At 42.3% G+C, this 26,952-nt stretch overlaps 1 protein-coding gene across 1 annotated transcript in view; it reads right to left on the bottom strand.

Moving 5' to 3' along the window:
• Nucleotides 1-317: 317 nt before the first annotated feature.
• ENTPD6 (ectonucleoside triphosphate diphosphohydrolase 6) overlaps nt 318-26,952 on the bottom strand; it is a gene marked incomplete at its 5' end in the record, with an annotated part of 35,326 nt that continues 8,691 nt past the window's right edge. Inside the window, 12 exon segments of the mRNA XM_036245164.1 lie at nt 318-416; nt 479-618; nt 2,030-2,086; nt 6,017-6,160; nt 8,109-8,177; nt 8,180-8,206; nt 10,324-10,388; nt 11,057-11,136; nt 11,725-11,816; nt 13,260-13,292; nt 13,979-14,054; nt 24,138-24,271. Coding sequence (XP_036101057.1) covers nt 318-416; nt 479-618; nt 2,030-2,086; nt 6,017-6,160; nt 8,109-8,177; nt 8,180-8,206; nt 10,324-10,388; nt 11,057-11,136; nt 11,725-11,816; nt 13,260-13,292; nt 13,979-14,054; nt 24,138-24,271 — 1,016 coding nt within the window.

Here is a 26,952-nt window from a genome sequence, read left to right as displayed (position 1 = left end):
AGAATCCAGTTACAGGAATGTCACAACTGTCCAACCCTACAGATGGAAATGGTGGGGACAGTGGGACTACATTGTTCCAACCTTGGTGTGTGCCCTTTCCCTATCTGGTTCACCTTGAGCTGAGGCAAGGAGAGGGAAATATTGGGCCTGGGCTGAATTCCAGTCCTCTGCCTGACCAGGGACAGGTCTGCAAGCCTCAGGGAGGACAGGTCTAGGCCCGAACTGTGGCCTCCTCCTAACATGTCAAGTGTTTCCAAAGGGTATGTTCTTGCAGAGATGGAGCCACACTTCTTTGAGGGCAGTGGGTAGCTCAGCCACTATGAGGCCATCCTCTTCTGTCCATTTAGAGAGTTGATGTAATGAAGAATGTCCCCCAGAGCCCAGCTGGTCTCAACATTGTTGATTTTCTGAGTCAGCTGGAAAAGACAAAGGGAGGGGAAGAAGGCAGCATTCTGGCCCCTCAGGTCATGAAGGGCACAGGGGTACCCAAGAGGCGAGTCCTTATCTTCAACACTTTGTTTCCCGGGAAGCTGAATTCTTGGAGCAGCAAGCTGATGTAGGTGAGATCCATGCACATGAAGGGGTTGTTCTGTGGTTGGGTCTCCACCATCTGGCACACTGGGGATTGAAAGCCCATTCCCAGCCAGGTGCCTGGTGGTTCACTCCATAGGAGTGGGAGGTAGGTGCATGCAGACCCAACTCCAACCACTCTGGGTGTCCACTCTGCACCAGGTCCTCACTGTTGATTTAAACAAGACTACAGTTCAGAGCGGGACAGTGACCTGTCAAGAGCACACCAAGACGCAGGGCCTGAGGCAAGCCCAGTCTCCATGGAATTGGACCTCCCGTCTCAGTGTCATGGGTGGAAGGCCACATTTCTCTGCACCCATGACATTGGACACCTCTCCCAGACGCAGACGTGGGCTTTCTGAGGCATGCAAACACCAACAAAGCTGGCTCAGAACAATCTATTCTTATTTTCAAGGGGGATGGACAGCTTTCCCAGAATATTGCTAGGTACAACTTTTCCTATTGAAGAATCACAGCCCTGACAGGTTTTTCTCAGTAGTTAGAGCAGGTTCAATTTCCGGCCAAGGGCACATACCTGGGTTGCAGGTTCCATCCCTGGCCCCCGTCCGAGTCGTGTAGGAGGCAACTAATCAATGTGTCTCTCTTACATTGATGTTTCTTTCTCTCTCTCTCTCCCTTCCACTCTGTCCAAAAATCAGTGGAAAGTAAGAATTAACAACAACAAAAAAAAAACAAAAAATTAAAAAAAAACAACAAAAAACGAGTAATGGACACCCAGTGTTCACGAGACAGACCGGGAAGTGACAATAAAGTTGAGAAGCCATTTTGGAGGGGGAGGAAGGACTTTCTATGGAGAAACATACAAAGGTTAACTCTTTCAACCTTCAGTTGGGAATGGCAACCAAAGAGCAGAACATTTATAATAAGCCTTCACTTTATATCCTGTTCATCTTGGTGTGAGATGATGAGGAAAGAAGGAAGGCTCAGGGCTGCAGGGCCAATCACCTGTGATACCCCAAGGGAACAGCTCTCCATCCTTCATATTGCCAGGCTCTGCTGTTCAGGGGTCCCTGGCTTTTTCAGGTTTCAATGACAATTTTGAATTTATTGGGATGCTTTCAGGGGAAATCACTCTTATAGACAACCTGAATCACAGTGAAAGACATCAGGAAAAGTAAAATCTAGGGAGTTCATTCCTCACAACTGGAGGACTTTTATGGCTAGGGAGATGAACAGCTTCCTTTCCTACCATCTGTAGCTACACAGGATGTGGTGAACCTTTGGTCTAGGCCCAGCAAGGTAACCCCAGCAAGATATACTCCATACTCTCACACTTCTGAACACTTATCTGGTTCACAGAATCAAGAACCAAATCCAGGAATTCTGGTGCCATTGCCTGTGTCACAAGCATTGCAGTACGTCTGTCATGGCTGGGACAGTGTCCCAGACTCAAGCTCTAGCCCTTCTCACCTGGGTAGGTGCTGCAGTAGCCACTCACCATATTTGGCTGCGATCTCAAAGTCTCCGACAACTAGGCTGCCTCCCTTCTCTGCATCTGTGGAACAAGACCAAGTGTCTAGTCCATACAAGCACTACAGGAGTCTCAATACTACTGAGGCCCCAAGGCTGGCACCTGGGGAGCCTGGGGAGGCAGGTGCAGGGCTGTGTTTAAGGGCTGGCTACCAGCCTGGCTGTATGTAGGGCAGCAGACCCATGCACTGACCATGGTTTCTGCCTGATGCAGCTTTGGGTGGGCAGGTGTTCCATGCAGAACCACATGGGGGAGGTCAGCACATCAGGGATCTCACAGGGGCTGCCAGAGGCAGCTCACCAAAATTCCTGGACCCTAGGATCTCTGGATCCCAGTTTTCAACTTTAATTTTAAGTTAAGAAAGTAATCTGGAAACGGGCACAGCAATGGTATTCTGGTATCAGTTTCCTGAGTGTGAAAAAAACATTCTCTAAAAAAAAAAAAAAAGGTGAGGAGCCGGTATAGCCCCCAGGCCTCTGCCATTCCTGGGCAGGGAGGCACTAAGAGCTATGTCCCCAACTCTCAAGCACAGTAAGTGGTTTTATCAATGCCCTCCAAAACTTCCATGTTCAATAGAGGGTCCACAGGTGTCCTGCACATTCATGTCTGGTATGAGGCAGCTACTCATTGTGTTGAAAGGAAATCTTCTGACTTCTTGGGCTTTTGTTAAGTCAGCAAATGTCATCATTAAGGGTGAATTTCAAGGGCTTCTTTCAGAGCCATGTGTGATCACAAGAGGAAGTTGGAAGAGCTTTCCTGAACACCTAGCATCTCATGAAGTCACTTGGAAAGATGTCAAAACCCCAGGGAAAGGACAGTCTTCGGTCCTAGATTGACAAGGGGATGCTGGGGTGAAGCATTCTTGATTTAGACAAGAAAACTAAATCAATGCCTAGGGTATGGTGGACCCTTGGCATTGCAACATCCACAGCTGGCAGCATGGTTAGGAAGTGCGCATTAGTGTGCTCTTGCTCCAGCTACACGGAGCCTGCAGGGATGCCACAGAGCTGGCTGTATAGGGCAACCCAAGGACCCCTTGGTCTGTGCCAGAGAGACGGATCAGGGTCTGAGAGAAAGGTGAGAGAGAGGACCCCCGTCCTAGCCCCTCGGTCCTGGCAGTGGGTGGCTTACTGAACGTGGAGACTCAGCTGGTGGTCTCAGGATACAGGGAGCTACACCCTGACATCATGTTTCTTCTGGGCAGCTTTTCATTTACCTTAATGCTCTTATCTTTACCATAGGCAATGCATTCTAAATTTCTCAATGATTTTATTAACAAAATTTCTGGTCACTACCCAGTAAAGTGACTTCAAACCCTCAAGTTTCCACCCTCAGTCTAGACAGCTCCTGCCTTGGCAAACTCTCCTGTCCTGACTGTCCCCTGGGGTGTGGAGTAGTCAGAGACCCTAAAACCTCCTTAGGGTGACCAGTGGAGTTGGCTGACTTCTCCCCACGTCAGCCTGGGTGCCAGCTAGGGACAGACGGTTGCTTGCTGCACCACAAGGCAGGAGGGTGAGGGTCTCAGTTACACAGGTAAGTTAGTCTTGCTCAGAGCAGACTAAATCAATAACAAAGTGACTGCTCCTGTACCAACAATATACCTTTACTAAATGGCACAAAGAACTAATTTATTTAAAAGAGGGCTTATCGCCCTGTCCTGTTTGGCTCAGCGGTTAGAGCCTCCACCTGCGGTCCGGAGAGACCTGGGTTCGGTTCCCGCTAAGGGCATGTACCTCGGTTGCAGTTTGTCCCCGGCCTTGGTTGGTCGTGCGGGTGGCAGCCACTCGATGTGTCCCTTTCACATCAATGTTTCCCTCTCTCTCTCTTCCTCTCTCTCCTTCCCACTCTGTCTGTACAAAAAATGGAAAAATGTCCTCGGATGAGGATAAAAAAAAAAAGAGGGCTTATTGGTCTCCCATACAGTGGGATCCCTTTCCATTTTGATGATTGTTTTTTTTGCTGTACAGAAGATTTTGAGTTCGATATAGTCCCATGTATTCATTTTTTCCTTTGCTTCTGTTGCCTTGGGTGTTGTATCAGTGAAAATTCTGAAGCATATAATGTCTGAGATTTTGTTGCCTACATTTTCTTCTAGAATTTTTATGGATTCACGAGTTACATTTAAGTCTTTTATCCATTTTGAGTTTATTCTCATGTATGGTGTAAGTTGGTGTTCTAGATTCATTTTTTTGCAGGTAGCTGTCCAATTTTCCCAACACCATTTATTGAAGAGACTGTCCTGACTCTACTGTATGCTCTTGCCACCTTTGTCATATATTAATTGAGCATATTGTCTTGGGTCAATTTCTGGGTTCTCTATTCTGTTCCATTGATCTGTGTGCCTGTTCTTGTGCCAGTACCAGGCTGTTTTGATTACAGTGGCTTTGTGGTATGACCTGATGTTTGGTTATGTGATCCTTCCTACTTTGTTCTTCTCTTTCAATATTGTTGTGGCTATTTGGGGTCTTTTTTTGTTTCATATAAACTTTTGGAGTGTTTATTCTAGTTCTGTGAAGTATGTCATTGGTATTTTGATGGGGATTGCATTGAATCTATAGATTGCTTTGGGTAGTATGGATATATTAATGATGTTAATTCCTCCAATCCATGAACAAGGTATGTGCTTCCACTTTTTATATCTTCCTCTATTTCTTTTTTCAATGACCTGTAGTTTTCTTTGAGAGGTCCTTTATTTCTTTGGTTAAGTTTATTCCTAGGTATCTTAATTTTTTTGCTGCGATGGTAAATGGGATTGTCTTTTTAGTTTCTCTTTCTGTGATTTCTTCATTGTTGTGTAAGAATGCTGTCGATTTCTTGACATTAATTTTATATCCTGCTACTTTACCAAACTTATTTATGATGTATTAGATAAGGGGTTAATTTTCAAAATATATAGAGTGCTCATACAACTCAACAAAAGGAAGACAAAGAACCCAATTAAAACATGGGCAGAGGACATAAATAGACACCTCTCCAAACAAGACATATAAATTGCTAAGAGACATATGAAGAAATGCTCAACATCACTAATCATTAGAGAGATGCAAATTAAAACAATTAGGTATCACCTCACACCTTTTAGAATGGCCGCCATCAACATATCATCAAACAACAAATGTTGGTGAGGGTGTGGAGAAAAGGGGACTCTAGTACACTGCTGGTGGGAATGCAGACTGGTGCAGCCGCTATGGAAAACACTATGGTGTTACCTCAATAAGTTAAAAATTGAATTTCCATTTGACCCAGTGATCCCACTTCTAGGAATATACCCTAAGCAACTTGAAATACCAATCAGAAAGAATATATGTACCCCTATGTTCATAGCAGCACTATTTACAATAGCTAAGATCTGGAAACAACTCAAGTGTCCATCAGTAGATGAGTGGATTAAAAAGCTGTGGTGCATGGAATACTATGCAGCTGTAAGGAAGAAAGATCTATTATCCTTTGAGATGGCATGGAAGGACCTGGAGAGTATTATGCTAAGCGAAACAAGCCAAGCAGAGAAAGACAAATATCACACAATCTTACTTATTTGTGGAATATAATGATGTAAGCAAACTGCTGAACAAAATTAACCCAGAGATATGGAGGTGGGGTACAGACTGATGAGCCTCAGAGGAGGCTGGGGTTTGGGGGGGAAGAGATAAACCACAGAACTTAACATGGATGTATGTATGCCCAATGAACATAGACAACAAAGCTGGGGATGAGGTTGGGGGAAGGGGAGAAGGGTGTCATTGGGTGAAAATGAAAAACATCTGCAACAAAACAAAATAATAAATAAAAAATTTTAAAAAGGGTGGCTTATTACTTCTTATTCAATGACAGGACACCTACCATTCTGAGTCAGTCCACTTCTCTTGCCCTGAGGTGATTGACAGCACAGCTGCTTCGAGAGAGTCCCTTGTCCTGGGGGTCCACACCTGAGTTTCTGGCCCAGCCCACCCTTACCTATGAGGGCAACATTTGCTGCAAGGTCTTAATAGTAAGAAAAAGCATAAAAATCCACATTCTTCACTTCTTCCATTCTGTGCACTTTATTTTGAAGGACTTCCGACATTCTGCTGGCACACAGCTGATGGAGATTCATTGCCGGGCAAAGCAAAAGCAGGGCCAGCAGTCAGTGAGCTCCGAGTACCCAAGCCACACAATCCCCATGGCCCCTTCTCAGTGACTTGAGACTCTGACCTGAAGGGTGAGGTAAAACCTGAAGCCTGCACAGACCCCACCCCAAGTCAGGTGCTCACTAGCACCATATACATCAACAGCACCTCTCAGGAGCCATGGCATTGACCAAGGGAGAGAAATCCTGAGAATGAAGGTGGCCGGAGAACATGTTCCTTGACTCTGAAGGATTTCAGCCTCTAGCTGGGCCCCATGCCGTCATCCTCATGCAATCTAATGGACTCAAGTTTGCATTGTTTACCCTACACTCACCCTCTGCCAGCCCTGTGCTGAGTTCTGAACATGCAGCATCTTACTCCATCTCATCAGCCACCTTGGAGGTGAGGTATGCACTCTCCTTATATCACAGATGAGGAAACTGAGGTCTAATAGACAGCTTGCCAAGCTGACAGGGCTGAGCATTAACTCCTTGCTTGGAAGGAGAACACAGACCCCAGAGTTAAGGGATTAAATGTCCTATAGCCCATGCCTAGACCAGTTTCTCTTCTTCCTTTCCCAAAACCTGTTCCTCCATCTGTGGGCAGCCCATTCCATTCTCTCCGAGGCCCACAGAACCACCCTTTGCCCTTCAGACCTGACTAATCATACTACCTTCTCTTTGTTCTTTAAACACAGCCAGCTGCGTCAGGGCCTCTGCACATGCTGCTCCCGCAGCTTTAGATCTGTGTGGCCCATTCTGAATCTCTTCATATCTGCTCTCAAATATTCCCTGGTTGTCCTATCTAAAACTGCAATCTCTCCTTTGGCACCCCCTCTCCTCCTTATATTTTATTTTTCTTCAAAGCACTTTCTTATGTGATTTATGGTCTGACTCCTCCCACTCTACCTAGGCACAGATCTTTTCAGCACTGTGCACTGCTGCTTGTGTGCCCATTAGCTGCAGTGGGGCCTAACAAATGGCATGTGCATATGTGGCTAGGTCACTGGAAAATAAGTAACATATTTGGTCTTTGTTCCTGGTTTCTGATATAAAGCTACTTAATCCTTTGTAAGATCCTGAATGATGGGAGTGAGAAGGGCATCTTCTGCTATTCATAAACCCCTTTCAAGCAGACCTGAATTTATACTAATGAGGTGACTCTTGGTGGGTCCCCAGATGGCAACAGGGTGGAGGATGATTGTCAGAGGTACAGACCATGTGATATGAGGGATGGAACTTCCCAACCCCAACATCCAGGAAGGGGTGAGGGACTAGGGATTGAATTAATAACCAAGGGCCAATGGTTTAATCAATTGTTTGGAGAGCTGTTTGGTGTAGGAAACCCACACATTTGGTGTCAGAAGAGTAGAAACAACTCTGGCACCAAAGGCAGGTAAACCTCATGTCCACATGTCCAGCCTAGGAACAATAGTTCAATATATTTCTTTTAGATGACACTAACAGTGCACAAAGCAACAAGGACAATGTGGGCTGAGAGAGGCCAGGCTGGCAAGACCCTGTTACAGGGCTTCAGGGGACTCTGCAGCCTAGAGCAGCCTCCCTTGTCCTAAAGGAAGAAAGGAGAAGTCATTTCTCCCTTTGTTCACAAACGGGCTTGCTGATTGTCTTAGAGGCTTGGGATGTTCAGATCCTTCATCATGGAGGTCTTGTTGGGAAATCTGGCCCCTTGGAAGAAAACATTTGGTAAAACACATGGAAGCCTTGTACAGAGACCTTGCAGGAGTTGGTGGATCCCAGTGGGCAGGGGCCTCCCAGAGTCCTGATGTGGTTCAAAGAGTGACTCCATTTCATGGACAAGTACAAAGGTTGTCTATAAAGGAGGTTTGATGAGGGTTTCCTTGATTCTCAGAGGTCCTTGGAAGGGGCAGGCTGCCATTGTTAACCCTTATAAACCACCGATGAAATCCACAATACCTGTCTTATGTCCTGAAAGTCTGTATGTTATTTCTGTATGTTCCCACTCTCCTTTGAAACTGGGTGACAAATAGGGTTAACCAACTCCTTTCCATCCTCCACTGAAATAAAAAAACAAAAAAGAAAAGCACATTGTCACTGTAAGACTAGGGCATTACATGGGCCTGAGAGACGTGATTCCACTGAGGGGAGGCCTATAGGACAGAGAATATTTTAGGCTAGTAGTAAAAGCATGGAGAGTTAAAGGTGAGACCTGATTCATGGAAGTGTTCCAGGTTAGCTGCGGGAGGCAAAGCCTTTATCACAGAGGCTGCAGCACAGCCTCATCTGCCCTGGAAACATGGCCACTTCCAGCTCTCTTTTACTGAGGAGCTTCAGGGTTCAAGTCAACAGGCCTAGTGCTGTTCAGTGTTATAAGGACCCTAATAAAAGGGGAACAGTCATTACTTAATTTTATAGGTGACTGAGGCAGGGCCAGGATGATGACACCAAGTGTTAGCATGCCACAAGTGTTTGCTGCTCCACAAAAGCCGGGGCCCATTATTAGCAAAGGAAACATGCTGGTTGGCCTCCAAGGCTTCCCATAGGAAAGGCATCCCTTGAGGATGTCCTTGTTGGTCTTCCACCAAGAAGTGAGTCCCTATTCCTGCCCTAGATTCTGGTCTGGGTCTGCTTTCACCAACAGAAGGTTCAGGATGCATGTCTGATGACTCAGGGAGTCTTCATTCCTATGAGTTGCCAGGGAGAAGTACAGACTTCTCTGGTGGAAGAGAGGCTATATGGAGTAGTGCCAGGGTGCAGACATGTAGCCCGGCCACCCTAAATGCCACCACATGGGACACCAGGGACTCTAGTAGAGGTGTTACCCAGCTGAAACCTATGGAATCATGAGATACAATAATAAAATGACTGCAGTTTGCAACCACTCAGTTTGGTGGGTGATCTGTTGTGCAACAACAGATAACACAACAGGGAGACTCATCCTCTGAAGTACACCCCTCTTGGTGAGTGTCCTGGCCCCCACCTGGCCCAATCAGGCACTTGTATGGACTGTCAAGATCAGTGGCCTTCCAGCTGCTCTGCTGAAAGGGGAGGATGCGGGATCTGATGGCACTTGGATACCAGCCATGAGTAGGCAAACTGATGCTTACCTTCTTCTTGTTGGCTAAATAGTGTTTTATGGACCCAGAGTGAAGGTCACAGGTGTTTCTGATATTATTATGAAGTTAAACACCAGAATTTGAAAGAAATGAATGGCAATAAGATGTACCAAAAAATATTTTTTCAGTTTAACATTCCCATCATGTCAGAACAACCAGGCCCTTGAAAGAGGGTGGTAGAAGTGCTGGGCTGGGGTTGGGAGAGAAAGAGAGACAGGGCATGAAGAAGCAGGGCCAAAGGAAGGGTGTGTGGCTGAAGAACACAAAGTGGGCTCACATGCACAAGTCTGGATGAGAAGAATGGATCAAGGCCTTTAGGGCTCCAACTGATGTAATCAGGATAGACAAGGAGGTGCCAGCCTCAGAGCTGTGTCCTCTCATTCCTGAATTGGGACACTTGAATTCAAGTGCACTGCCAGACAATGACAGGCTTGTCCTCAACCAGACCAGTCAGGAGAGAGCAGAAAAGTTGGGAGTAAATGCAACTTTAATAACCTGACCAGACATAGACTTTGACTCTAGTCCAACACCAGGTCTGGAGGAAGAGCCAAGCTCATGTTTTATGATGAAGCAAGAGAAGACAGAGGGACATTCTCATAAGGCTAGAATCACTTTGAATGAGAGAATAAGTCCTCCAGCCACAGCCCGAATCATGCCTCCTTTTGTCCCCTCCTCTACTGTCCTGAAGAATAAGGTTCTCTCTCTAAATCCTTAAAAAGAAGCATACCCCAAATATAAGTGACAACTGTTATTTAGGAATCTTAAAATCTCCTAGCTCAGTGTTTCTTTTGAAAAATAACTTGGAATGCTCACAGGTAAACACATTAGTTTGCATCCCCATCTAGGTGCCATTGACAAGATGTGGGGCACATTCTTCCATACACATCACTTCTGGGCTCCCCAAGTCCTACCGGCAGGGAGGACAGACCAGGAAGGCAGGCCAGGGATCAGTGAGTTGCTGTGACAGTGGAGGCATGGACAGGAGAAGGGGCAATTCTGCTGAAGGCCTCCTTATGCCTGCTGAGCAAGGAGGACTCTCAACACAGCATTCCACTCACCAGGTTTACCCTATGTACTGCCCAGAATCGCAAGCCGAGCTGACATCAATCCGAGCCCCAAGTAGCTGTGGAAAGAAAATCCTGGGTTAGGGACTGGACTACCATCCTCGACTCTGATTTTAATACATTCTCCTGGACTGGATCCAAAACAAGTGGGAAAGGCAGAAAACTTTGGCAAGGCAAGCAGGCTTTTCTGCTTTTTTTGGAAGTCTTCCTTTGTGGAGTTTAGAGCATTCAGATAATTAGTTCAATAAATGAAGGCCTATTACTTGACAGGAGCTTGTCTAAGAGCTGTGGACATTGGTAAATGCAACAGATACAACCCTGATCCTTATGGTGCACATGTGCTTTACAGAAAGAAATCTACTGAAGGTGCTATGTGGCAAATAGATGGTTTAGAAAGCCTACACAATCCATGGGCTTTTCCCCATTTCTTCAAAAACCTTCTCTAAAGCAGAACACAGTAAGAACAAAAAAAGAAATGTAATTTTACTGTAGGAAAACTGAAAAATGGAGGGAGATAGTAGGAGGAGGAAGGATTAGTAGGGAGGAGGAAGAAGAGGCTCTAGGTGGGTCCACAGCAGGGGGTATCTGGGACCTAGCATGTCTGTGATTGAATATTCCAGTTATTCCATAAAGCAGGGGTCAGAGGCAAGGGGGAGGTCAAGCAGTGTGCTAGTTGAGCTATGTGCCTGGTTGGTCAACCTCTCAACCCTCACTCTTGAAGACAAACCTGTAGCAATAGAGCTTGTAGGTCCTATTAAAAATCTGTAGTGATGTCAGGTATCTGGATGTGGAGGTCTGAAGAGTATCCTGAGGAAGAACAAGAAGGTTATTAACTTTCAAGCTGGCCTTTATAGAAAAATGTCCCTGACTCCTTCAACTCATTTCAAATAACAAGGATATTCACAGATGTATTCAATTAAAATAGCTTTTCATTAAGCCAAATTAAACTTTTAATTGGAGCAAGAATAAAAAATAAAATGTCCAAAATGAAAAACTAGTTTTTTCCTTCTTATGAATAACATTTACCTATTCTGATAAATATAGGCCAACCAAGGCAATTATGAGTAAATTGCAAAAGTGTTCTGTTGAAAACTAATAATGATGATGATAATAATAATAATGATATGGTGGATGAACAGGGTGCTGTAAGGGAGGGAAGGAGAGGGCCCATTTCACATTCTCTGGCCCAAAGAGTTCCAGGTATCAACTTTATCACCCCATCAAAGACAAAATTTCTATTTTTCCAGGCAGAGTTAAAATCAAACTAAGAAGCATTAACTGAATGGATCTGGCCCTTAGCAAAGAAACCGATGATATGGGCCCGAGCCACCAGATCTATTGGCCTCCCCATGGGAGGTGACCTTGGAGGGTGGGGCCGCATCAGGGGCTGGTTACCTCAACTCTTGGAAGGAAGGTGATCTGAGTGGACCCTCTGCCCAATTCCAGCATGCCCACACTGCTGCTTCATGGGGATTTCAATCTGCCTGGAGCACATGGAGTAAAAACCAACCCGGCACTGTCCTGTTAGTAAACAGATTAGTACAGTAGAAAATGTAAGGAGAGGTAAGAAGCTAGGCCCTTCAGTGGAAACAGAAACAAGATAGAGAAGTTACTGTAACTACTTGAAATTCTCCACATAAAGATGCACCATATGGCCCTGGCCGGTTTGGCTCAGCGGTTAAAGCGTCAGCCTGTGGTCCGGAGAGACCCGGGTTCGGTTCCCGCTAAGGGCACATGCCTCGGTTGCAGTTTGTCCCTGGCCCTGGTTGGGTCATGGGGGTGGCGGCCACCCGATGTGTCCCTTTCATGTCGATGCTTCTCTCTCTCTCTCTCCCCCTCCTACTCTATCTGAACAAAACATGGAAACATGTCCTTGGGTGAGGATTAAAAAAAAAAAAAAAGATGCACCATATGTTTAAGATACATGAGTAGCTCCTCTGACTGGCTTTGAGTTGAACAATGAGAGGAAAACATTAACCTGTGGCAGAGATGCTGGGCCTGAAATATCTACTGCTCACTGCTCAGAGATGCTGACTTCTGTAATATTCCTACATTCCCCAGGCATGACTTCCCCTACCTCAGCTTTGAGGCTCAGGCTTCTGATCTGCAACTTAACATGGTTCTCCATTCCTCACAGGGCCAGGAAACTTCTTTCTCTTTAAAAAAAAAAAAAATTTTTTTTTAAATCCTCACTCAAGGACATTTTTCTATTTTTTGTTCAGATAGAGTGGAAGGGAGAGAGAGGAAAAGAGAGAGAGAGAGAAACTTTGATGTGAAAGGGACATATCGAGTGGTTGCCACCTGCACGACCCATCCAGGGCTGGGGACAAACTGCAACCAAGGTACGCGTCCTTAGCGAGAGCCAAACCCGGGTCTCTCTGGACCACAGGCTGACGCTCTGTTGAGCCAAACTGGCCAGGGCTCTTTCTTTTTCCTATATATGTCAGACACACTGGTCTTCTCCATCATTCCATTAAAGGGACAAAAATCCATAGGTACTGAGTTAATCTAAGAAAAGTAACTCTTTGCTGCCTGCTTCTAAAAATAGATGTTTTTGTTCTTTGTTCTACCTACTGTAGAGGAATTCGTTATAAGGTGATTAGCATTTAAAATATTTAAAGTGACTAGTTAACTTCTCTCAGAAATGAGAGAGGAGGGCCCCTGGTATACACTGCTGCAGGATGAGGGTAGAGCCATGCTGGTGGAAACCACCCCAAGACTGCAGAGAAGCACCCCTTCCCTAGCAGCTATATCTGTGAACTCAGTGCTTGCCCTGCCAAGCCAAGTGGACACTTCCACCCATTCTAACAATCTACTTTGAGCCAGAACACTGCGAAACCCTGAGATGGTATTTTAGAGTAGAAATGAGGTCCCTCCTCTCAAGAATGAGGTCTGCACCATTAGCCTTCATGATGGAGTGACTGTATCTGTTAGGAAGTTGATGGTAATCCAGGCTGAAATGCCTATAAGAGAGTCACAAAACAGCATTTGAATCACTTGAGGTGCTGTAAACAATATATGGGATGCAGATTACTACTTTTAGGTTTCAACACAAAATGACCACTTGTTCACTATTCTCATCCTTCAAATCAGCTACAGAGAGAGAATTTATTTATACTGTCATCAGTGGCTTCTGGCAGACAGTTTTAGGAGATACCATATTGAAAAACTAGAATACTCTGCCAAATGTCACATCTCTCACTCTTATTCTTTATCAACTTCCTCTTTTTGGAAGAGGCTGGAAGAGAACCAAACATTCTCCTTCTCTCCCCCATACACACTCTTAAGGTCATGTTTAAAATCAGAGGTTGGTGAGAGACCTTATTAAATGTGTCTTAGGATTAAAAATGTAACAGCAACATTCTAAGCATGATAACAATTAGGCAGGTATTCTCTTTAAATGCTCTTAAAACTGAAGGGATGATTATTTTCAGAAACTTCATTTGTGCTAGTCAAGATAAGAATCTAATACTGGTTCCAAGAAGACCCGCTGAGATAGTTAAACTGTGAATTGGAATGGCATGGGCACTCAGTCCTTGTTCATCTATGCATCTGACCAGGAGAGAACTCAGAGTGCTCCTAGCAGCTCTGAGCACAGCCTGTCTCACCAGGATAGCCACCTTGCACAGAATGCTTCTGGCTACTCTACCTTCATCTGTTCCGTTCATGATGGAAACACTGTCATCCCCTACAAGTAAAGGTGATGTCTTAAACACTTCTTTCACCTAAATGTAAAGAGAGTAGTAGCTTCTAGAACAGCGGTTCTCAACCTGTGGGTCACGACCCCTTTGGGGGTCAAACAACCCTTTCACAGGGATCACCTAAGACCACTGGAAAACACATATTTCTGATAGTCTTAGGAACCGAGACACCTCTCCTCTATCCATCCCACATGCAGATACACCCACATACAGATACACCCACATACAATTACCCAGCATGATGACATAATCACACCAACCCAATCACATACACCCCACACAAATAAATACAGGTGTATGTGACAGGGTTGGCACCACAATGTACTTATGCTGAGTCACACGTGTATCTATCAGCTACTGTGTAGAAAGCAGCTACTCTGTTAAAAGCAGCTACTGTGTTGAAAGCAGCAGTTTTGGAGGTAAAAGGACACTTCATGAATTATAATTACTGGGTAAATGTAAAATCATGTACTGTAATATCATCCACTACTGCAAAAAAAAAAAAAAAAAAAATCTGTACCATGGAAACTTAATCTGGATGCTGATCAGTCTTTTTATATTCAGCTGTGGTTGGTGTGAATACTGCCCCCTTGTGATAGCAACAGGTATATAAAAAAACAACACAGAGAATGGTAAATCATAGGAAACTTTAACGAACTGTATTGACTAAACTATGCCATGTATTATCTTTTGTATTATTAAAGCTATTGTTATATATTATTTTCATTAGCAAACCAGTCTGTGAAAATGAATTGTGTAGAGAAAAACATTAAGAAAAGAAAATATAGTAAAGATTTTGTTTGTTTTCTTTCTTTTTTTTTTTTTTAATAAATTTTTTATTTATTTTTTTGTTACAGATATTTTACCTTTTTTACCCCAATGGAACCCCCCCCCCCCACCCCACCTCCGCCCCGTCCCTGGCTTAGTTGTCTATGTCCATTGGTCATGCATACATGCATATAAGTTCTGTGGTTTATCTCTTCCTAGCCGCCCACCCCCCAACCCCCTCTTCTGAGGGATGTCAGTCTGTGCCCTACTTCCATTTCTCTGGGTCTACTGTATTCTTCAGACTGTTATGTTCATTATATTCCGTATATAAGTGAGATCATGTGGTATTTGTCTTTTTCTGCTTGGCTTCTTTCACTTAGGATAATACTTTCCAGGTCCCTCCATGTCGTCTCAAAGGATAAGAGATCTTTCTTTCTTTCTTACCTCTGCATAGTACTCCATTGTGTATATGTACCACAGCTTTTTTATCCATTCGTCCACTGATGGACACTTGGGCTGTTTCCAGATTTTAGCTATTGTAAATAGTGCTGCTATGAACATGGGGGTACATATATTCTTCCTGATTGGTGTTTCAGGCTTCTTCGGGTATATTCCTAGCAGTGGGATCACTGGGTCAAATAGAAGTTCAATTTTTAATTTTTTGAGGTAACACCATATTGTGTTCCACAGCGGCTGCACCAGTCTGCATTCCCACCAGCAGTGTATTAGAGTCCCCTTTTCTCCACACCCTCGCCAAGACTTGTTGTTTGATGATTCCTTGACGGTGACCATTCTGACAGGTGTGAGGTGATACCTTATTGTTGTTTTAATTTGCATCTCTCTGATGATTAGTGATGTTGAGCATTTCTTCATATGTCTTTTGGCCATTTGTATGTCCTGTTTGGAGAGGTGTCTATTCAGCTCCTCTGCCCATTTTTTAATTGGGTTCTTTGTCTTCCTTTTGTTGAGTTGTATGAGCACTCTATATACATTGGAAATTAACCCCTTATCTGATACATCATTGGCAATGATGTTCTCCCATACAGTGGGTTGCTCTTCCATTTTGATGATTGTTTCTTTTGCTGTGCAGAAGCTTTTTAGTTTGATGTAGTCCCATGTGTTCATTTTTTCCTTTGTTTCTGTTGCCTTAGGTGATGTATCAGTGAAAATTGTGCTCTGTATGATGTCCAAAATTTTGTTGCCTACATTTTCTTCTAGAATTTTTATGGATTCATGGGTCACATTTAAGTCTTTTATCCATTTTGAGTTTATTCTTGTGTAGGGTGTAAGTTGATGGTCTAGTTTCATTTTTCTTGCATGTAGCTGTCCAATTATCCCAACACCATTTATTAAAGAGGCAGTCTTTACTCCACTGTATGCTCTTGCCACCTTTGTCAAATATTAATTGAACGTATTGCCTTGGGTCCATTTCTGGGTTTTCAGTTCTGTTCCACTGATCTATATGCCTGTTCTTGTGCCAGTACCAGGTTGTTTTGGTTACAGTCGCTTTGTAGTATAACCTGATATCTGGTATGGTGATCCCACCTACTTTGTTCTTCTTTTTCAAGATTGCTGTGGCTATTCGAGGTTTTTTTTGGTTCCATATGAACTTTTGAAGTATTTGTTCTAGTTCTATGAGATATGTCGTTGGTATTTTGATGGGGATTGCATTGAATCTAATAGATTGCTTTGGGTAGTATGGACATTTTAATGATGTTAATTCTCCCATCCATGAACAGGGTAGGTGCTTCCACTTTTTTATATCTTCCTCTATTTCTTTTTTCAATGACCTGTAGATTTCTGCAAATAGGTCCTTTACTTCTCTGATTAAGTTTATTCCCAGGTATCTTAATTTTTTGGCGCGATGGTAAATGGGATTATTTTTTCAGTTTCTCTTTCTATGAGTTCATCATTGGTGTACAAGAATGCCGTCGATTTCTTGACGTTAATTTTGTATCCTGCTACTTTGCCAAATTCATTTATTAAGCCTAGTAGATTTTTGATGGAGTCTTTAGGGTTTTCTATGTGTAATATCATGTCATCTGCAAATAATGATAGATTCACTTCCTCCTTTCCAATTTGGATCACTTTTATTTTTTCTTCCTGTCTGATTGCTGTGGCTAAGACTTCCAGTACTATGTTAAATAAGAGTGGCAAAAGTGGACATTCCTGTCTTGTTCCTGTTCTTAATGGAAATGTTTTTAGTTTCTGTCCATTGAGTATGATGTTGGCTGTAGGTATTTTATATATGGCCTTTATTATGTCGAGATATGATCCCTCTATTCCCACATTGCTGAGTGTTTTTATCAGAAATGGATGCTGGATTTTGTCGAATGCTTTTTCAGCATCTATTGATATGATCATGTGGTTTTTATTCTTCATTTTGTTTATGTGGTGTATCACGTTTATTGATTTGCAAATATTGTACCAGCCTTGCATCCCTGGAATGAATCCCACTTGGTCATGGTGAATAATTTTTTTGATGTATTTCTGGATCCGATTTGCTAATATTTTGTTCAGGATTTTGGCATCTATGTTCATCAGGGATATTCCTGTATTTTTCTTTCTTCGTAGTATCTTTTTCTGGTTTTGGAATTAGAATTATGCTGGCCTCACAGAACGTGTTTGGAAGTCTTCCTTCTTCTTGAATTTTTTGAAATAATTTGAGGAGAATGGGTGTTAGTTCTTTTTTGAATGTTCGGTAAAACTCCGCCGTGAAGCCATCTGGGCCTGGGCTGTTGTTTGCTGGGATAGTCTTGATTACCTCTTCAATTTCCTTAGTTGTTATTGGTCTGTTCAAGTTTTCTATCTCTTCCGGCCATAGTTTTGGGAGACTGTGTGTTTCTAGAAATTTGTCCATTTCGCTTAGATTTTCGAATTTGTTGCCATATAGTTGTTCATAGCAGTTGTTAACGATCTTTTGTATTTCCGTGGTGTTGGTTGTTACTTCTCCTCTTTCATTTCTGATTTTGTGTATTTGGGTTCTCTCTCTTTGTTTCTTGGTGAGTCTCGCTAAGGGTCCATCAATCTTGTTTATCTTTTCGAAAAACCAGCTCTTTGTTTCATTGATCCTTTGAATTGTTTTTTTGGTCTCTATGTCATTTATTTCTGCTCTGATCTTTACTATTTCCTTCCTTCTACTTGCTCTGGGGTTTTCTTTTTGTTTGCTTTCTAATTCTTTAAGTTGTGAGGTTAGACAGTCAATTAGAATTTTTTCTTCTTTCTTTAGGTAGGCCTGTAGTGCTATGAACTTCCCTCTCAGAACTGCTCTTGCTGCATCCCATAGATTTTGTGTTGTTGTGTGTTCATTTTCATTGGTTTCAAGGAGGTTTTTAATTTCTTCCTTGATCTCCTCGGTGACCTATTCATTGTTTAATAACATGCTATTTAGCCTCCATGTGTTGAAATGTCTTTGCATGTTCTTGTTGCAAGTGATTTCTAGTTTCATGCCATTGTGATCTGAGAAGATGCTTGATATGATTTCAATCGTCTTGAACTTGTAGAGGTTTAGTTTGTGTCCTATCATGTGGTCTATTTTGAGAATGTCCTATGTCCACTTGAGAACAATGTGTATTCTGTAGTTTTGGGGTGTAATTTCCTGTAGATGTCTATTAAATCCCTTTGGTCTAGTGCTTCATTTAGAGTCTCTGTTTCCTTGCTAATTTTTTGCCTAGAGGATCTATCCAGTGCTGTCAACGGGGTGTTGAAGTCCCCTGCTATGATTGTATTGTTGTCGATTTCATCTTGGACGTCCTCCTGAAGATTTTTTAATATATTTTGGTGATCCTATATTGTATGCATATATATTTATCAAGGTTATATCTTCCTGTTGGATCGATCCTTTCAATATTTTATAGTGGCCTTCTTTGTCTCTAGTTATGGTCTTCATTTTGAAATCTATTTTATCAGATATGAGAATTGCTACCCCAGCTTTTTTTTGCTTTCCATTTGCTTGGAAATTTTTTTCCATCCCTTCACTCCCAATCTATGTGAGTCTTTTGTTGAGAGGTGGGTCTCTTGTAAACAACATGTAGATGTGTCATGCTTTCTTATCCAATCAGCTACTCTGTGTCTCTTTATGGGAGCATTCAATCCATTTACGTTTAAGGTGATTATTGATATGTACTTATGTATTGCCATTTTTGTTTAGTGTGGTTCTATTTTTCTTCCCATTTCTACTGCTAATTACAGCAGTCCTTTTAACATTTCTTGCAGTGCTGGTTTGGTGCTAATGTATTCCCTTAGCGTTTTTTTTTTGTCTGGGAAGCTCTTTATTTGACCTTCTATTTTGAATGAGAGCCTTGCTGGGTAGAGTAGTCTTGGATTCAGATTCTTGTTTTTCATGACTTTGATTACTGCATGCCATTCCCTTCTGGCCTGTAGTGTTTCTTGTGAGAAGTCTGCTGAGAGCCTTATGGGGTTTCCTTTGTAGGTAACCTGTTGCTTATCTCTTGCTGCTTTTAGGATTCTCTCTTTGTCTTTAATTTGTGGCATTTTAATTACTATGTGTCTTGGTGTGGGCCTGTTTGGGTTCTTCTTACTTGGGACTCTCTGTGCTTCTTGAACTTGAATGCCTTCTTCCTTCACCAAATTGTGGTAGTTTTCTGTCACTATTTTTTTGAATATATTCTCTATCCCTTGCTCCTTTTCTTCTTCTTCGGGGACTCCTATGATGCGAATATTATTATGTTTCCAGTTGTCCCATAGTTCTCTTAAGCTGTCTTCCTGTTTTTTAATCTTTTTTCCTTTTGGTTTTCTGATTGGTTGATTTTTTCTACCCTGTCTTCTAATTCACTGATCTGGTCCTCAGCTTCCTCTACTCTGCTTTTTAAACCTTCCAATGTGTTTTTCATTTCTGCTATGTCATTTTTTATCTCTTCTTGATAGTTTTTAATTTCCAGTTGGCTTATTTTCAGTGTCTCTGTGTCCTTACTCATGCTGTTCAGCTTCCTCAAGATCATGGCTCTGAATTCTAGCTCTGTTAACCTGCCTAATTGCTCCACATTGATCTCATCTTCGGTGGAGGTCTCTTGCTCTTTCATTTGGCTTCTGTTTCTGTGTTTCACCATTTTGGCTATCCCCGTGGGCTTTGGAGCCTGTCAAGTTTTCCCTGTGGGTGTTGGTGTTCTGCTGTTTGTGGCTCCCTCTCCTGTGTTTAGATGAGCAAGGGAGGACCCACGTTAAACACCACTGTCAAGTCTTACTTTCCTGGTTAAAGTTGCCAGCCCAGGAAAGGTACTGTTATCCTCTAGCTTTTTGCCTGGAGACTAGCAGTTGAGGTTACTTGATGAGTTTTGGGTTGTCAGTTGATTGAAAAGCTCCCTCAGGTGCTTAGCACAAGGGGATTTCCCAAGGGTGGGGCAGATGCTGATTGTTAGTGAGCCTCAATTAGCACTTCATTGGCCCACAGGGTGGTGTTGGGTCTCTGAGGGAGGGGCTGCTGCCTCTCTCATAGCCCTGGGAAGGAGCAATGTGGCCACCGTCCTGTGTGGCTGCACTCAGCCAAAGCTCTGAGTGCCCTCCAAATCTCGAGTGTCCTGACACAGGTCCAGTCCAGTCTGCCCTCCCTCTGCTGGAACCCAAGGTGAGTGGCTGTGGCTGTTTTAGCCTCTGTTTCGGCTCTGTGCTGTGGAGCCGCCTGGGAGTGTAACCCGAGGGCGCTGCTCTCAGCTAAGGCCGCTGCTGAGCTGCCAACCATGTGCTCTAAGCCCCCGTCTCGCGCCTTCGCAAGCCACCGGGATCCAGTCAGTGTCCCTCATTGTATGGTCCTTGCAAGCTGCTTTTCTGTTGCTTTTTCCCGTTGATTTGTCTGTGTTATATTTGTAATTCCAGTTTGGTTCTGGGAGACGGTCTGTGTAGCTTCCGTTCACTCTGCCGCCATTTTTCCTTCTCTCTCTCTTTTTTTTTTAATCCTCACTCGAGGATATTTTTCCATATTTTGTACAGATAGAGTGGGAGGGAGAGAGAGGAAGAAAGAGAGAGAGAGAGAAACATCGATGTGAAGGGACACATCGAGTAGCTGCCACCCGTATGACCAACCAGGGCCGGGGACAAACTGCAACCGAAGTACATGCCCTTAGCGGGAACCGAACCCGGGTCTCTCCGGACCCCAGGCCGACGTTCTAACCGCTGAGCCAAACCGGCCAGGGCCATTTTTCCTTCTCTAAAGATTTTTTACAGTATGGTTTTACCTCAATAATTACAGCAGGAATTGAGAAACCGCAATGTATTATTTGTTGTGAAGTTCTATCAGGCGAATTTATGAAGCCAAACAAACTAAAATGCCATTCTGATAGCAAGCATCTGAGCTTTGCCAGCAAGGATACCAACTATTTTAAAAGCCAAGCTAATGGACTCAAGAAAGCCAGACTTGACACTGGTGGCAAATACCACAAACAAAATGTAGTAGCCATTGAAGCTTCATATTTGGTGGCACTCAGAATCACCAGAGCCATTGCTGAGGATTTACTGTTACCAGCGGCCAAAGACGTCATTTGAGTTATGATCAGAGACAAATTTGTTACAAAATTGAGTGCAATTTTCTTATCTAACGACACTGTCTGCAGAAGAATAGATGACATGTCTGCTGACATTCTTGATCAGGTAATCCAGGAAATTAAATTTGCTCCACTTTCAATATATAGTATCCAGCTTGATGAATCTACAGATGTTGCAAACTGTTCACAGTTACTGGTTTATGTGAGGTATATTAATAATGATGACTTTAAAGATGAGTTTCTGTTTTGCAAACCTCTTGAAACGACAACTACTGCACATGATGTATTTGACACAGTTGGTTCATTTCTGAAAGAGCATAAGATCTCTTGGGAAAAGGTTTGTGGTGTTTGCACAGATGGTGCTCCAGCTATGCTAGAATGTCAATCTGGATTTCAACGTTTGGTACTGAACACGTCACCAAAAGTCATCAAAACTCACTATATGATTCATCGGCAAATATTAGCAATGAAGACGCTGCCACAAGAGTTACAAGAAGTATGAAAAGCGTCCTAAGTTCTGTCAATTTTGTACAGGCGAGCACTTTAAACAGTCGACCGGTTTCACAACTGTGCAATGAGTTGGCTGCGCCAAATAATGTTCTGCTATTTCACACTGAAGTAAGATGGTTGTTGACAGGAAAATTTTTAAAATGTGTTTTTGAGATTTGTGATGAACTCAAAACATTTTTTTAATCAGAAAGTAAGACCACAGTTTGAAGCACATTTCAGCAATAAAAGTGAACTACAGAAAATAGCTTACCTGGCTGACATCTTGCCATCTTGAATGAATTAAATTCACCACTGCAAAGACAATGCAACATGCCTTAATTTGTCTGAAAAGATACAATCATTCCAAATGAAACTTCAGCTTTGGCAAAAAGAATCTGATAAAAATAAAATTTACGTGTTGCCTACCTTACCTGCTTTCTTTGAGGAACATGACATTGAACTAGACAAAAGGATTATGATGATAATTTCTGTGAAAGAACACTTGCACATACTTGCAGACAAAATTTCATTGTACTTTCCAAATCTACCTGACATCCCATTTGCACTTTGCCAGAAGCTCATTTACAGTCAAAGTTGAAGATGTTCCTGAGACAGCACAAGAGGAGTTCATTAAACTTATTAACAGCGACGCAGCGAGAACTGATTTCTCTACAATGCTATTTACAAAATTCTGGATTAAGTGTTTGCAATCATATCCTGTTTTGTCTGAGACTGTGTTGCACCTTCTTCTTTCATTTCCAACAACATATCTTTGTGAAACAGGGTTTTCCATCCTGTCTAAATACAAAAGTAGACTTGTTGTGGAAGATGATCTTCATTGTGCTCTTGTAAAGACGGCGAGAATTTCTGATCTGGTGAGAAAGAAGAAATCTCAACCTTTGCACTGACAATGCCTTTTTACACATACTGTCACAAAATGTAGCAATGTAGTTTACTGTTGTTATATTAAGACCTTTACCCATGCTACACCATGCTTCAAGACAAAATTTTATTTATTTGTAATTAGAAATAAATATTTCATAATATATAATCACATATTGTTTTTGTGATTAATCACTATGCTTTAATCCTGTTCAATTTGTAACAATGAAAATACATCCTGCATATCAGATATTTACATTATGATTAATAACAGTAGCAAAATTACAGTTATGAAGTCGCAATAAAAATAATTTTATGGTTGGGGATCACGACAACATGAGGAACTGTATTAAAGGGTCGTGGCATTAGAAAGGTTGAGAACCTAAACTCATAGTTCCCAATCACGTTGTGCTTTTAATAGGTGGTCTCAAAATGCCAGAGACATCAGCTGGTGCTGCAAAGTAACAAAGCTCAGGTTTTGTTTTAAGCTTCTCTAATGCTCTGCAAGCGCTTTTCTTATTATTAATCTACTCCCTGAACTAGCTGAAGCAGATGCTGCCCTGGAGAGCCCTGTGTTGAGGCACTCTGCACTGGAAGAGCTCTGGGGTAAAGACTCTGCTGGGCTCCAAAATGCTGCCCTGCTTTAGGGCGAGGGCTGAAGGGTCAGGAAGCCCTGTAAGTCAGAGCTCAGACCTTGGACTACTGCATGGCCTGGAGACAACCTGGCAGAGGAAAGCCAAAAGCAGTGAGCAGTTCCATTTGGGGTATTTCCTTATTTATTTTATAAAGCAAATATTGATACACAGGAACTTCAATACATCTGTATACCCCAACTGCAGTTGTGTCCCACAATCCTACTTGACTGTATACTTTTTATAAGGGACCTTGATAGATGTGCAACAATCCATCATTTAGCAGCTAATTTAGAAATAGTATAGAGGTTTAAGAGGACCATTTTGTTTGGAACAGTTTTCCTGACTTGGCCAATAAGCAGCAACCCTCCAAGCACTTGTTAAAGCTAGGTTCTGCAGGGGTGGTACAGAGTCTGGGACACATCCTGAGCACATGAAAGCCAGGAAGGGGATAAAGGGCCTCTGCAGTAGTTACTTCTGAGTATGACTGAGAATAGGACCGGTATGTTTCCATGAGAACAAGCAGGTTTGAATCAAAATGTCAGCAACTAAGTTCCCACAGCCTTTGACACACAGAAAGTCCTTGAATGATAGGAAACCCTTCAAAAGCACAATAAATTTTTAAAACAAAGTTATTCTTATTATAAAAACAGATTTATTATAGAAAACATGAATAGCTTTAAATGTCATGAGAAACAAAATACCATTCACTCTTCTGTTAACAACTCAGTGTCTCTCTTCAGGAAGCATCCTACTGCCTGACTGCTTGAACACTGGCTGAATATTTAGTGTTTTCCGTTATTGTAAACTACCCTCAAGAAGGAAATGGATAAGGTCACCTTTTGTAGTAAATTCTGAGCCTTTTCTCCTGGTAACAGACATAAACCAGCTATAGCCTTGAGAACCAAGGGGGCAACCTTCCAGAAGTCAAAAGGAATTTCTTGTTTAGCAGTATCCAATAATTTCTGAATAACTGGAGTGATGAGTGAATGTGAAAAAGTAGGGTTTGTCAAAGCTCAGCATACAAAGTCACAGATGTTCTCCTTACCCTTTTGGTTTTATTAACTTATAAATACATTTTTTCTAATTTCCAAATTGGCAAAAACAGTAACTGACATGGTGTTGGCAGGTGTAGGGAGCACAAGGACAAGGTAAGTACAGAAAAATGCCCTTGGAAGAACATCATAGTGTGAGGCACATGAAAGCGGCTCTTGTTCTATACCCCTGGCCAGCAAAACACTCACCTGGCAACCTTAGATGAGTTGCAACTCCTCTGAACATCATGAGCAAATTCTGGGGTCTTTCATAGTGCTAAAACCCCCAGAATAACATCACTGAGAAATCATTTTCACCTAGGGAAATGCTGGATCTAAATATTAGATAAGACCCTATGTCTGCAGGGATGGGTAGGAGAAAGACTTCGGTAAAATACTGCTTTTCATGTCAACAGATGCAATGCCACGGGGGCAATTTGGCAATGTCTATGCTGGGGGACAACATACATTTCTTTTACTAAGAAATCTCACTCTAAGAATTTATTAGAGAGATGTCTTTGCACAATGTAGGTAATGAAGTATACATAATGTGAAAAACTGTAGCCTTTCTTACACTGTTAAGGGCAAAAGAGTAGCCATTATCTAAATGTCCTTCAGCAGGGCACTGGTTCTATAAATTCAATGGGCATATATAACTACAATACCATCTAGCCAGAAAAATTAAAGAAACTCTTCATATACTGAGAGTAAATGACCTCCAAGTGATGTTGTTGAAAGACAAAAGCAAATTGCATAACAATGTAAATGCAAGTCCATTGTGTATGTAAAAGAAAAAAGAAGGGAGAAGAATACAGATATATTTGGTATTATCCGTGGTTTGATCTTGAAGGATATGCAAGAAACCAAGGACACTGCAAAATTTATCCCACTTGAATGTGTGTTGCCTACTGAAACAAGTGAGATTTAAAAAACCCAGAGCTCATTCTAGATATCTAATTTAATCAGGTTTGACCTATGGTCATGCTAGAATCACTAATTTTATTTTTATTTTTTAACCAAACTACAGGAAATCAAGGCTACAGCTTCACTGTCTGAGATCAGGATGCATCTGTGGACAAGAACGACATATTAGCTTTGATTTAAGACATGCTTGAGCCAAAAAAGGAATTTACATCTGTACTGATGACTGATTTCATAAAAGCCTTAGTGGAAATACAGATGTTATATTTTACTGTAGTTGTCAGCTTTAAGGACTTTAGAATTATAAATGCTACACATTTACAAAAATTATTATTTAACAGTTTAATTAAATTTCTTTTATACTTATTTGCCTTGTGAATTTAGCATAATACAGTTTTAACTTTAATTTTTTTTTTCAGTCAATGTTTGTCATCTAAAATCAGAGGAAGTAAAACAGTAAAAAAATTAAACTTTCAAGTAATGTTTTCAGTAAGTTTGTAGCACTTGTTCTTTTGAAATGCATCAAGACTTCAAGATTCCAAGATGACGGTAGAGTGAATGGAAGCTACACAGACCATCTCCCAGGACCAAACTGGAATTACAATGAAAACAAAGACAAATTGTCAAAAAGAGCAACAGAAAAGCAGCTTGGAGTACCATATAACCAGAGAGACTGACTCAATCCTGATAGGATTGTGGAGGTGTGAGAGGGAGGCTGGGAGCCCACAGAGGGCAGTGGCCTTAGCTGTGAGCAGCATCCTCAGGATAAACTCCCAAGTGGCTCCACACTCAGAGCTGGGACAGAGGCTAAAATAGCCACAGCCATTCATGTTGGGCTCTGGCAGAGGGAGGGTGGACTGGACAAAAACTCTGTGGGGACACTTAGAATTTGGAGAGTGCTCAGAGCTTTTGCTGAGTTGCAGCCAAGCAGGACTGTGGTCATCTTACTCCTTCCCAGTGGCCCCTCCCTTGGAGATTCAACCCCACCCAGTGGCCATTGAAATGCAAATTGAGGCCCATTACAACCAGCATCTGCCCCAACCTCAAGAAATCCCCTTATGCTGAACACCTGAGGGAGTTTTGCATACAATTGAGGACCCAAGGCTCTTCAAGTAACCTCTACTGATAGCCTCCAGGCAAAAATCTAGAGGATAACTGTACCATTCATGGGCTAGCAACTCTAACCAGGAAAGTAAGACTTGACAGTGGTGTTTAACATGGGTCCTCCCTGGCTCATCCAAAACCAGGAGAGGGAAACACAAACAGCAGAACACCAAAAATCACAGGAAAAATTTGGCATGCTCCAAAGTCCACTGTGATAGCCAAAATGGTGAAACACAGAAACAAAAACCAAATGAAAGAACAAGAGACCTCTATAAAAGATGAGATAAATGAGGTGCAGTTAAGCAAGTTAACAGAACTAGAATTCAGAGCCATGATCTTGAGGAAGCTCAACAGCACAAATAAGGACATGAGCACCATAAGTAAAGATATAGAAATGTTGAAAATCAACCAGTTGGAAATTAAAAACCACCAAGAAGTAATAAAGAATGACATATCAGAAATAAAGAACACATTGGAAGGTCTAAACAGCAGAGTAGAGGAAGCAAAGGACCTGATCAGTGAATTAGAAGACAGGGTAGAAAAAATCAACCAATCAGAAAACCAAAAAGAAAAAAACAATTAAAATTCAGGAAGA

Source organism: Molossus molossus, unplaced genomic scaffold (assembly GCF_014108415.1).
Source record: "Molossus molossus isolate mMolMol1 unplaced genomic scaffold, mMolMol1.p scaffold_m16_p_6, whole genome shotgun sequence".
In the NCBI taxonomy this organism is placed as follows: domain Eukaryota; kingdom Metazoa; phylum Chordata; class Mammalia; order Chiroptera; family Molossidae; genus Molossus; species Molossus molossus.
The sequence above is the reverse complement of the archived record's forward strand: the minus strand, read 5'-3'. Positions and strand labels throughout refer to the sequence as shown.